This window comes from Pelobates fuscus, chromosome 4 (assembly GCF_036172605.1).
Source record: "Pelobates fuscus isolate aPelFus1 chromosome 4, aPelFus1.pri, whole genome shotgun sequence".
NCBI lineage: Eukaryota > Metazoa > Chordata > Amphibia > Anura > Pelobatidae > Pelobates > Pelobates fuscus.
This window is the reverse complement of record NC_086320.1, coordinates 275,711,805-275,725,572: the sequence shown is the minus strand read 5'-3', so window position 1 is coordinate 275,725,572 and position 13,768 is coordinate 275,711,805. Positions and strand designations below refer to the sequence as shown.

At 43.5% G+C, this 13,768-nt stretch overlaps 2 protein-coding genes across 2 annotated transcripts in view; both read left to right on the top strand.

Annotated features, from left to right (window-relative positions):
* The window catches only part of VOPP1 (VOPP1 WW domain binding protein), a 189,131-nt gene that overhangs the window by 146,759 nt on the left and 28,604 nt on the right, over positions 1-13,768 (top strand). Inside the window, exon 2 of the mRNA XM_063452122.1 lies at positions 3,018-3,076. Coding sequence (XP_063308192.1) covers positions 3,018-3,076 — 59 coding nt within the window. The remainder of the gene's footprint in view (positions 1-3,017; positions 3,077-13,768) is intronic.
* Positions 6,983-7,794, top strand: LOC134608020 (peroxisomal membrane protein 11B-like). Its single transcript, XM_063450653.1, has one exon. The coding sequence runs from the start codon at positions 7,046-7,048 to the stop codon at positions 7,784-7,786; it is 741 nt and encodes a 246-aa protein (XP_063306723.1). The 5' UTR covers positions 6,983-7,045; the 3' UTR covers positions 7,787-7,794.

The following is a 13,768-nucleotide window of genomic DNA, read 5'->3' as shown; positions in this document are numbered from 1 at the left end:
GAATGGTCAAAACCAAACGTCCACAAACAATGGAAGTTGGTGGACGAGGCAGACCTACAGATCCCCATAGCACTGGCCCCCTGGCTGCCTAGAGGGAGAAGGGACGGGACACCCATATACGTGCGGAACACACTACAAGTCTGGCACAACATAGCCGACAAAACAGGCCTGACCCCCTACCCGTCTCCCCTACTCCCCTTGACACATAACATAGACTTCCCACCAGGACTTGCACCTCTAACCCTCAGATGCATCCTCCCGGACCGACTGCCTAGGCTACACCACATCCAATCACCGGCGGGACGAAAGACCCTTAGGGACCTCACAGAAGGGCAACCTCCGTCCTTCTTACAGACGTTTACGTACGCGCAACTGACAAGCTACCTTCAGACCCTACCCCAGGGTAGGGCACTACGGCGCCCACCTACGGAATTCGAGCAGCTATGCCTCGATCCGGAACCGCTCCCGCACGGGATATCTAAACTGTACGACCTACTACAGAGACAGATCCCAACAGAAACTCCTCGGTTTAAAGGGAAATGGGAAACGGCTCTGAACCTCAAACTGAATGATGGGGAATGGGACAAAATATGCACACTGACGCATCACTGTGCGGTCTTCAGTAGATACCAAGAGAGCGCATACAAGTTGCTTACACAATGGTATCGCACCCCGGACACCCTACATGACATGTACCCGGAACACGCCGCACACTGCTGGCGTTGCGGGACAGGGACGGGGACACACCTACACATTTGGTGGTCTTGCGAGAAGATACAACCCTTCTGGCAGGGAATATATAAAATAATCCAGAAATTTACAGACAACCCTCCGCCCTTTGAACCAGCAGCCATGCTCCTCCACCACAACACGGTACCTAGCAACACCTACAAACGATCAATGACCATAAGAATACTAAACATTGCCAAACAACTTATCCCCCTACACTGGAGAGACACGGAGCCACCTACCCTTAGGGAATGGTTTGCAAAAATGGAGGACCTCAGGGTGACGGAGGACTTATACCTGAAGGCCACGGATAGGACACAGAGATACCTAGACACGTGGACGCACTGGATCCTGACAACCTCAAAGGATAAATTCCTAGACACGCTAGGGGGACTCCGACAGAACCAAGGTCCCCAGACATCCTCGACGACTGATTAGGCCGTGCATACTCGCACTAGGAATTCATATTCGACCACCAGCCCCCGACAGCAGACCTGGGACCCCCCTCCCCCTATTTCTCTCTTCTCCCCCCCCCCTGTTCCTCCCCATACCCCATACCGACGGACGACTGACTGACCAACAAGCGGAGTCACACAAGAACCTCCGATCACTGTTACACTACGCATATTGACATCTGACGACAAAGGCTAGTACAAAACACCTCAAGGACTTAAGCAAGACATATGGACAGACTTAACAAGACCCACAAGCATAAGGTGGGGCATGACAGGCTGAGCGCGAGAGACCTGAGGGTCCCCCACAACAGACGAAGGGACAGGATAGGGCTGAAAGGGCCAATCCACCAGCTGGTAATATAGACCCTACCTGAACCCAGGCCCCGATTTACCAACGACAACCGACAACACAGGGGCCTGAACGCCCCAATATGACCTCAAATAACACCCGAGGTTGGGGCTCCCGGGTCCACCACACACACCTCCTGAACGGGCCGCAAAGTTATAAGCGCCAACAACGGCACGGAACCCTTGTTTATGGCCGTAAACACTTTAGAGCTGATTCCACTGTACAAGGTTGTGTTTTGTATATGTAATAATGTTGCGGCCTGACATGCCCTAGACCTATATTATATGGCGAAGTTTGTAATTATCTATGGATCATTACTGTACACTTACTATGCAATGTTGGCCTCTGCGTAGGCAACCACACGCTTTTCTATTACGATGTAACTGCCTCCTATTGTTATGCTAACAAAATAAAAATACTTAATTTGAAAAAAAGAAAAAAAAAAAAAAACTTCTGGGTTGCTTTCGCAGTATGTTTTTGGTCTTTGTCCGTCTGTGAAGTGAAGAGCCGTCCAATCAACTTCACTGAATTTGGCTGAATCTGAGCAGACAATATATCCGTAGAAACTTCAGATGTCTTCTGTCATATCATCAATAAACACTAGTGACTCAGTGCCACTGGAAGTCATGCATGCCCATGCCATCACACTGCCCCCACTATGTTTTACAGGTGATGTGGTATGCTTCGGATCTTGAGTCGTTCCATGCCTTCTTCATACTTTTTATTCCCATCATTCTGGTACATGTTAATCTTCATTCCAGCTGTCCAAAGAATGCTGTTCCACAACTAGGCTGGCTTTTTAAGAATTGTTTTTGGGATGTCTAATCTGTCCTTTCTATTCTTAACACATATGAATGGTTTGCACCTTGTGGTAAATCCTCTGTATTTGCTCTTGCGAAATCCTCTCTCTATGGTAGACTTGGATAATGATATGCCTACCACCTGGAGAGCATTCTTCACTTGGCTACATGTTGTGAAGGGGTTTTTCTTTACCATGGAAAGGATCCTACAATCATCCAACACTATTGTTTTTCGTGAATGTCAAGGTCTTTTGGTGTTGCAGAGCTCATCAGTGCGTTCTTTCTTCTCTCAAAATGTTGGCCTAAGGTTGGCCTGTTTCTCTTGCATTGAGAGTATTGGGTTCACAGCAATAGCTTCCAAATGCACCTGTATATGAAACAGTGTTTGAGTCAATTGTCCAATTATTTCTGGTCCCATGAAAAAGAGGGTGCTACATATTAAAGTGATGTAATTCCTGAACCCCTCCTCCAATTTGGATGTGAGTACCCTCAATTTAAAGCTGTGAGATTACACCCATATTCATTATTTACCTGTAACTTAATTTTATTTTGGTAAACAGTCAAAATAACAAAACTTAGTGTTAGTGTCCAAATATTTCCAGAGTATACTTTCTGGAAATCATTACTTCAGAATTGTAATCTGTGATATTTAAATAACTCTATGTATTATTTTATGTTTTTCAGTGCACAGAGGCCAAAAAACACTGCTGGTACTTTGAAGGATTGTACCCTACATATTACATGTAAGTAAACTATTTTATTTTAGGGATGTGTATGGGCAAAATATTTGGTTCGGTTCAGCACTTCCGAAGTTTGTGAATTTGGCACTTCGGTTCGGTTCAGCACTTCCGAAATTCGGGAATTTTGCACTTCGGTTCGGGACTTCGGGAATTTGGCAATTCGGGAATTCCCTAACCCTAACTCTACCCCTAACCCTAACCTAACCCCAAACCCAACCCTTACCCCTAATCCTGCCCCTTACCCCTAACCCAACCCTAACCCTTAATCCTATCCCTTCCTGTCATCATTGCCTTAATTTTTCCTCCCTCTCCTGTTTTGCCACTTTTCAGAAATCGGAAGCATTTCGGCACTTCCAAAATTCAGCAATTCCAAAATTTTACAATTCGGTTTGGTTCAGCACTTTTGAAATTCGGCAGTTGGGCACAATTTACACCGTTTTTAAATGATTTTCCTTAGTATTTTAGTGAATGCTTATTATCTGCTACCAAAAAAAACTAGTTTCTAGCTATAGAGTGTAACAAAAAATATTGGTGCTCTCCTTTTAACTGTTAAAGGGAGCCTATAATTGGGAGCTTTGATATCTGGGATGCCCTGGTGTGAGCAGGGATTTAATCCTGCACACAACAAAACATTAGGACATGTCAATTTGTCTTAATGGCATAAAAGCCCAGTTTAGTTAGGATTTAATGACACATCCTAAGGTTGTGAAGTAATTCATTAGAATATAATTTTAGTGCCTCTGTGTGTCCAATGCTGTACAGCTTCTCTGAACCATATGCTGTACAACATGGCGGACAATAGAATTACAACATACATCATATTTTGAGAGTCTTAAGGATTGAAAAGTATCAGGCAAATTTGAATTTACAACATCAGGGAATCAACCTGCGACTACAATTTCACTGAATAATCACTTGAATCAATTTGCTTCTGAAGACAGAAATTTCCACAGGCCAAAGTAGCAAAGCTTAAAAAAGGTTGTAATCCTGCTGGACTGGAAATTGTTATTCTTACTTGACTATTTTGGACTGAATTTTGTAAGTAATTTACTATCTGACAAAAACTCAAGTAGCTTGCCCCTAGGTGGGTCACCACTCAGGTCCCATACACATTTTAGCTTACTTGTGCTATACTTATAAATACTCCAAATTAAACAAAAAATAGAATACAGAATGAACCTTCATATATCAGACTTATCTCATTTTTCCCCTTGCATCTCAGAGATACAGCATCTTCAGATGATTGTTTTGGCCTTCATTGGACCTTACACTGTAATTTGAAGGTCATTACACAAATACATTTGCTTCTCTCAACATACTTTACATTTAAAAATGAAGGGTACAATACAGAGAATGGAGGATCCAAGCACTTGTTGCCTCATCCAAATTTGTCTTGTTTCATGCTAATTGGTCATCCCTCTATAGCAGCGGTTCCCAAACTGTGTGCCACAGAGCCCTGGGCTGCCGCGAGGGCACACAGGAGTGCTGCAAGTTATTTTCCCGGTTTTCACAGTTCATCACCGGGAACTGTGCTACCTCCTGCCGGCTCTGCAGGACCACACACACATTGCACCCCCCCCACACACACACACACACTGTACCCCTCACACACACTGCACCCCTAACACAGCCTACCCCCCCCCCACAACACACACTGAGCCCCTCATGCACACACACAAACTACATCCTTCACAAACACAATGCATCCCTGTACACACACTGCATCCCTAACACGCACACTGAACCCCTCACACACACATATGGCACCACACACACACACTACAGCCCCTATCCCGGCAGACCCCAGGTAAGTTGTCAAACTGTTCTTTTTTTTTTTTTGTCAATCTCTTTTTTATTGAGGCATAAAATTATATGGGATACATAATAGAAGAAGGGAGACGTTAAAGTGACGTACATTACGGGTATAATACAGTGCAAGTAACATCATCTCTGAATATCTCGTAGCCTCATTTTATAGTATAGAGGGTTATTCTTTGAAGTTTCATGTAGTAGTAAAGAAAGGGATTATACATGAAAAAGATAACAAGTAACGATAGAACTTCGGTGATTCTGTACATGCTAATGGGGTATGTATACGCTAAACATCGTTACCTCATATAGGCGATACATAAAAGCACACAAGGTACTCAAATAAAGTGAAGTAATAATTTGTTCATGCGTCTACTGAGTGAGTAATGCTGTTTAGACATTGGGAGGTATAACAAGAGTACCAGGCAGCCTGGCTCGGCTTTCCTAGGCAAGTGCATTAATTCACAGGCTAGTGGCGTTATTCAAATTAAATGTCATATGAGAAAAAATAAAAGCAGGCAGATCGCAATTGGTAAGTTAGACCTCGCGTAGTACATAATACCTAATAACAGTAAAAACAAGATGCATAAACATGTCTTAAACATGAACTGGCTAAGGAGGTAGCCACATTAAGGGTCGCCTTCATACCTTCGAGGCCTATTTGACTGCCATTAAAACATATGCAGAATAAGACATTAAACAATATAATCCATTGCAACAGGTCAGCTTTCCGAAGTATGCTGTGTCGTCAGGTCATGATAGTCCCTCTCAGCCTATTCCTCTTGGGGGCAGTTTGTGTCCCTGCTGCAGCCGGGGGCCTCTGTCGCTGCAGGGGTATGTAGCAGCCGCCTGCCTGCCCCAGGTCACTGTAAAGGCCTTCATCTTCAATCCACCAACTTGATGTCTCAGCGTGGCCGGGTTGTCCCTTTGTCGGGCGCCGCGCGCCAGTGCTGTGGTGTCGCTGCGTCCAGGGGCCGCCTGTCTTCGGCCTGAGGCCTTAGTGGGTGCTCTTGCCCGGTTGCCATTGATCCCATCAACAGGATTGTGGGCCCAGGGATCTGCCGGAGCCTGTTCTCCCTGGGTGTATGGCAGGCTACGGAGGATTTCCTCCTGTTGAGCTCCCAGCTCAGATGAAGGGTAAGCGGTCACAGCGGCAGCGTCTTCCACGTGGGCGATGCGGCCTGTTGGTACATTAGAGCCTTGCGCTTGGTCTGTTTCCAGGCTGAGGGGTTGCTGGACGGTTCGGGTTGTCTGCTGATGCTCGGTCTCCGGCTGCAATGGTGGTTGTGGCTGTGCTGCACGGGATTCAATCCGGCGCCAGAACGCCGTACAGATTCTGTCGAAGGCTTCATTGAATCGTTTTTCCCATGCTGGAATCTGTGTGTTCTCCTCCTCAGTCGCCATTTTAGGTCGTTGTGGAGAAGTAACCTGGGGGGCTGGTAAGTCCTTTGTGCTTGTTAGTCGCTGGGCCCCCAGGTGGTACCGGGATAACCCCCTCCGGTCCAGGGGGGGGGGGATCGGGTCGGTTCGGTTATGGCACTCCGACAGCGGGTGGCTGAGAGACCGGCCGTGTCTCCCCTCCATGTGGTCCGCCTGTCAGGTAGGCCGTAGTGAGTGTATCGGTCGCGGATCGTGGACGGTGCTCCCCTGCCGCTCGTGGATGAGCCCCCTTCAGTGTGGGGTTCCGATTGTAGCTCTTGAGCCTCGGTTTAGCAGTTGTTGAGCTTCTTTTTTGCAGTTTTTGCAGTGGGTATATGAGGAGCTCCCCTCAAACACGTCCGTCGGCCATGTTAGCTAGGCCCTGTTCTTAAACAGTTTGACTACTTACCCTGGGAGGGCAATGTAATGTAGTGGTTTTTGTGCCTGGATTGTTTCTTTAAATAATCTACTAGTGCCAATCCCAAGATTAGGGGCCCAGGAAATGCCGCAGCGCTGTACATATATACAACCTAGAATATTGTTTTGACCTTGGGAAAATATTGAAATAGTAAGGGCGCCTTGAAACCTAAAAAGTTTGGGAACCACTGCTCTATAGGAAAAACTTCAATTGGCCTGAGCCAAATGATAGAAGTGATCATAAAATATTGCACCAAGGCTGCTCTCTAATGTGATCTTTAAACTCTCAGGCAGCGTGTGCGGCCCCGGGGACACCGACCATAACTCATGGATTCCTGGGTCCGCTTCAGCGGGCAGAGCCAAGCCAAGGAGCGGGTTATCCGAGCTGCTAAGTATGCCTGTACTTTACTGGGATACACACTCCAGAAAAATGGAGCCGGTGCTGAACTTGTGACCACTATAAAACAACTGGAGGGCCACCTGAGCCTGGCAAGGAAATTGTTCCGTCTTGGGAACTCCGTGGATGCTTTGGAATCTGCCAAACGTGCAATCCACCTCTCCGATGTGGTTCTGCGCTTCTGTATAACAGTCAGCCATCTTAACAGAGCCATGTATTTTGCTTGTGACAACATCCTGTGGTTGGGGAAGACTGGCGTGTCCAAGAAGATGGACCAGGAGAAGTGGAGTCAGCGTTCCTTTAGATATTACTTATTTTACCTCATCATGAATCTGAGCCGAGATCTCTATGAGCTCAAACTCCTCATGGAGGTGGAATGCAACAGCAAGTGCTCTGCTAGCAAATTGAGTGCCGAGAATGGAGTAGTCCCTCAGAAAAAGCTCCCCCCACACCATCTTCTGGGCATCCAACTTCGACTTCTCATCCACATCTTGAGGAACAATCCGCCGCTCCTTCTCGCTGTTTTGAAGAACACCTGTGATCTTTTCATCCCACTGGACAAGCTGGGTCTTTACAAGACAAACCCTGGATTTGTTGGACTGTGTGGTCTTACTTCTTCCATACTGTCCATCCTGACCATTGTACACCCATGGCTGAAGCTGAAACCCTGAGCATTTAAGGTTTCCTTCCTAATTCTGTATTGAATCTTCCTGACATTTAAGTCAGAAATAATTGAATGGGAAAAAAAAAAACAAGCAAGATTTTATTAAGCATGAAATTCAACTGAATGTAGAAGCGTAAATTGGTTAATAAACAGCTGAATAGTTTAAAGGCTAAAAAAATAAAAAAAATAAAAATTGCACCAAACCTTTAAATTTCATGTATTTCATGTATTTCAATAGGAAATTCCGACTGAAGAACCAAGCATTTCCTCTATGAAAACCATCTTGCTTGAATTTTACTTGTTTGTTACTTATTGAGCATCTTTCTACAGAAAAAAGTTAAATCTCACCTAAGTGAAATGAAATTGATCATAAACTATGTCAATACATCTGGCAACCTAACTTCCATGTTTTTTTACTTGGAAATTCTGAATAAGGAACCAAACATATTCTCTATGAAAACCATCTTGGCTTGCTCAGATTTGGCTTGTTTTATATTAATTGGACCACCCTCTATAGGAAAAAAATAAATACATTTGGCATGAACTAAATGTTAGTGATCAGAAAATATGGCACCAGACCTCACATTCATGCAGATAGAATCCACGCATTTCAAAAAGAAATTCTGAATAAAGAAGCTTTTCTTCTAACAAAAGTATCTTGGCTCACCCAGAATTTGCTTGTTTTCTAGTAATTTTGGATCCCTTTTGAAAAAGGTTCAGTCTAGCTTGAACAAACAAATACAAATAAAGAGTAAGGTGGCGTAGTGCAATATACAGTGCAAGTATTACACTGGAATCCTAATAAGAGTCAAGAAGATCTAGGAAAAGAAACACAAGGAACAAACCTAGTGCAATATCGTTGAAGTAATATTAACTAAAATAACTATCTGCAAGACTAGAAATCACAAAATGAGAGTGGATAAAGTGCCACTCAACACTATACAGCATAGTGTGTATCAGCCTCTCGTGTGTGTGGGATCCAGTTTACAATCAGTAAGGACTCGCCCACAGCCGAAGTCTTCACTTTAAATCCTTATTCGAACAATAAAAACCTGAATATGCATCCAGGTCTCTGGGACAGTTGGAGGTGCAGACAGGTCTTCCTTCAGCCTCCTATGTTCCTCTATTGTCGCACTGAGTATCACTCTCCTCAATGCAAGGAGCTCCTACTTCCTGGGCCAGCAATGATGGTGCTCCGCATTGTGACATTCGAAGTGATGATGTTTCATTCCACCTCTCTGAGCTTGCTCAAGTGTGGATCAAGTCCTGCCACCCTGTTGAGTTTTATATAGCAGTAATGTATGGCAATCTGCCGCAATGAGAGTTAATAGTCCCATACGAATCAATATAATGTAATACTAAAGATATATGAACTTAAAATTATATATAATAACTTTTGCCAAACTATTTCAAAACAGTTATGTATATTACATAGTTAGATAGCTGAAAAGAGACTTGCGTCCATCAAGTTCAGCCTTCCTCACACCTGTTTTTTGCTGTTGATCCAAAAGAGAAGAACAAAAAAAAAACAAAAAAAAAAACCCCAGTTTGAAGCACAATTTTGCAACAAGCTAGGACAAAAAAATCCTTATTGACCCCAGAATGGCAGTCAGATTTATCCTTGAATCAAGCAGTTATTACCCTACATTGAAAGATTATATCCTTGAATATTCTGTCTTTGCAAGTATGCATCTAGTAGCTGTTTGAACATCTGTATGGACTCTGATAAAACCACTTCTTCAGGCAGAGAATTCCACATCCTGATTGTTCTTACAGTAAAAAAACCTTTCCTTTGCCTTAGACGAAATCTTCTTTCTTCCAGTCTAAACGCATGGCCTCGTGTCCTATGTAAAGTCCGGTTTGTGAATAGATTTCCACACAATGGATATATAAACCATCTAAGGGAAAAGAGATTATACAAAGGTATCATAACCATTTAATTGATAAAGAAAAATATAGCAGACATTTCTATTATTCACATAAAGATACAATAGAAAATTCCAATAAAATAAGGTAAACAATCAACCAGGCTAAATATCATAAAGCAAAAAAGGGGTAAAAAAATTAAATATATTTGTCCTAAAATGATAGTAGACAGCTTTTTGTCACAAGCTCCATAGTTATGTTATGCATATCAAAAATAAAGAATAAAAAAATGTATAATAAGGTAACGAATAAACCAGGCTAAAAAAGGAAACTAGAAAACTATATAAAAAAGTATAGGGAATTAGAAAAGTATAAGCCAATACACCGCCCTACCTATCCAAAAAGGCACTAAATAAGTATGCGGCTATTATGATGCTAAACCAATGTTATGCCCAATAAAAGTTAATGGTAAGGTGTAGAGGCTAGAGAACATAAGAAGAGTTTCCCAGAAAACGATCCCCTATACATCCAAGTGCAATTGATCCAATAGCTAATGTCCGGATGCAGTTAGCTAGAGCAGTGTTTCCCAACCCAGTCCTCCATAACTCATGGATTCCTGGGTCCGCTTCAGCGGGCAGAGCCAAGCCAAGGAGCGGGTTATCCGAGCTGCTCAGTATGCCTGTACTTTACTGGGATACACACTCCAGAAAAAAATGGATTTAGGGGTGACCCAGTTGTGTCTAAGGTGTTTTTTCTTTTTTTTTTCTAAAAACACCTTAGACAAAACTGGGTAATCCTTAAATCCTGGACTGGTAGGTGTGCCTTGAGGACTGGGTTGGGAAACACTGAGCTAGAGGGTCCCTCATACAGCCCCAGTTCAGCTTGTCTAAACACTGGGCGAGTATACAGCTATTGCAATGCTTAGTTATAGTGCTAGTGTCCAGTTACAATAAGAGGTTAGGGTATATAGGCTAGGAGTGAGGAGTGATTCCCCCCCAAAATAAACCCATTTGTTGCCCCACGTCTCTAAACATAGAAACTATCCCTATGGTACCTCGGCACTGTGAGTAAATCACTGGTGCCTACCTGAACCTCTCTCCCTTCCTGTACTAAAGGTAAAATAAAATTAGCTTAACAACATTTGTGCATAAGTGCTACCTAGAGCTAAAAATTGTAGAACACAACAAACAAAACTATCTAGCTCATAGTTTTGTTTGTTGTTTTCTACACTTTTTAGTACCAGGTAGTCACAAAGTAACAATGTGTGTTGAATATGAACATAGGTGTTGGCAACCTTCGGCACTCCAGATGTTTTGGACTACATCTCCAATAATGTTTTTACAGCCATAATGCTGGCAAACCATCAAGGGAAATGTAGTCCAAACCATCTGGAGTGCCGAAGGTTGCCTACCCGACATTACTCTACAAACTAGAATCTAAGGGCAAAAATGCTAAATTGCTGTACAGATGTTTCTTTGGACTTTGGACAGTATAAAGTAGCTTAAAGTAGTAGCTTAAAGTAGTGTGTGGAGAGAGACAGGGATAGGAAGTCACAGCATATCCATCCCTGCCTCTCTCTACTCACTGATCTGCTGGGGAGCAGCTCTGCACAGAGAGTCCAGCCAGCAGCTTAGGTAAGTGAGCGATGAGGAAAGCAGTGAGGGATGGGGCATTCTGTAACAAGCAACACAAGGGGCACACAGAGACACGTGGACACTGGGGGAGACAAAGAGACATGGGGACACAGGGGGATCCTGGGGGACATGGGGACACAAGAGGATCCCGGGAGACATGGGGACACAGGGGAATCATGGGGGACACATAGACATGGGGACACCGGGGGATACTGGGGAACACAGAGACATGGGGACACTGGAGGTTCCAGTACTGGGGAGACACAGAGACATTGTTATTATTATTATGATATTTATATAGCGCCATCAAATTCCGCAACGCTTTACAATGGGTGGACGAACAGACATGTAGTTGTAACCAGACAAGTTGGACACACAGGAACAGAGGGGTTGAGGGCCCTGCTCAATGAGCTTACATGAAGGAGTGGGGTAAAGTGACACAAAAAGGTAAGGATAGTATTAGATTAGTGACAGTTGCAGACGAGGAATCCGTCTGGGAGACACTGGGGGATCCTGGGAGACACAGAGACATGGGGACACTGGGAGACATGGGGACGCTGAGACACTAGGGGACACTAGGAGACATTTGGACATTAAGAGACATGGGGACACTAGGGGACATGGGTACACCAGGGGACATTGAGGCACTAGGGGAGATATGAGCACACTTGGGCACACACACATAGGGATACTGGGGGAAACAGACACATCGGTACACTGGGAGACATGGAGACACTGCGATGTGAGACAGGGAAACAGTGGGAGCTATCACTCTATACAGCAGAATCAAACTGCAAGAAGTTTTTTGGTGATTTTAAAGAATTTTCTGTTATGTCACTCCTTGTGATTTACATCGTGTCATGTCATGCATGCATAATTAATTATGCAAATGAGTATGGCCGATATTTTTTTCCAAGAAAGGTGGCATCCCTAGTCCCCATGTGTCTCCCAGTGTCCCCTATTGTCTTAGCGACCCCACGTGTCTGTGTCCCCATATCTCCCTCAGCCTGTCCTCCCACTTATTCTATACATCCCTCACTTACCTGAGCTGCAGGCTGGACTCTCTGGGCAGAGCTGCTCCCCCTCGGGTCAGTGGGATATGTTGTAACTTTCTATTCTATACTATACTTCACTGCCTCTCTCCACACACACACCTACTGGCCAGCGCCGGTATTGCAGTCTAGTCCCAGTTTATACTGAGAAAAATATCGGCATTTGTATTGCCGGTATTATTGCAATACAGGCATCGGCCAGGTGGTCTCATACTGCTGTTACCAGACCTACAACTTAAAAATAATGCAAGTAGCATAGACCAAACATTTTAGCAAAGTGTGGCATCCAGTATCATTTGTTAGGAACTAAGGAAAAGGGGTGCTTAACATCAAAATTTGAAAGCACCAAACAAAAAATTTACACAAAAACATGACCAGTGACGCAGGCGACTCTGGTGTAACCTTAGAGCCCAGTCAGTCACAATTTTTAACAGTCATATAGAAAATCTCCACGTAAGAACCAGATTTAAATGTTCATTAAATTAGAGCATTTATTTGTTCTCAAAAAAGAGAAAACCAAAAAATAACCCAATCAATTAGCTGCTGTTATAAAAGAGGAATTCTCCAGCCGAGATGGAGCATTGAGATGACTCACTGCTGCCCAATATGTCAATTAAGTCTATGTGCGGAGGAGGTGGGGGTTGCTAATTTAGATCAATGACTGAGTTATAAAATCTCAGACTGAGTCTGCCGTGTGTGTTAAAAAAGTATTAGAAAAATCGAGCTGCCGTCTAAAGTATAGAAGAAAGCCTGCTGGTAATTTGTAATACAATTAGAGTCTTGTTCCCTGTGCCACTATTGAAGTAAAATGTCACACTTACATGGCAGGAGGTAGGTCAATTCTGATGATTTTTTTTATATTTCAAGGTGCCCTAGTTATTCACAATTGCAAATTAATTTTGTAGAGTAAATAGTGAACCATAAGGCCATTGCTGATTTTAATTGTTTTTTTCTTTTTAATCTATATTTATTTTTTTCAATTATTTTATTTAAAAGGTCACATATGTGGGATGCAATATATATAGGATACGTAACAGTGAATTGTGTATTATGAGTAAATAATGCTATTGATTGGTTCTGGAGATATCATAATAATTCATGCAGCCGAATGTTGAGTATTTTTTTTTTTATGTCTCAAACCCACCCCCCCGCCCCCCCTTCCCTCCAGTGGCATTATTTTCTCCTAAACATGCTGCACCATTCAGTATGCAAAATGGTTAGTATGTGTGTGTATGTAGGGGATGTAGTGTCTGTGTCTGCTTGGCTGAGTCTGGTAAGAATATTAGGCCCCATTAACTTTATAAAGCATGCCACCATTTTAATAGACCCATTTTGATGAGCGGTTTTAGAGTGGAACGCTGTTTGTAGTGGTTCTCTTTGAGAACCATTTGAATGGACATTGCCCAGCACTACTAAGGAAGTGAAGGATTGGTAAAA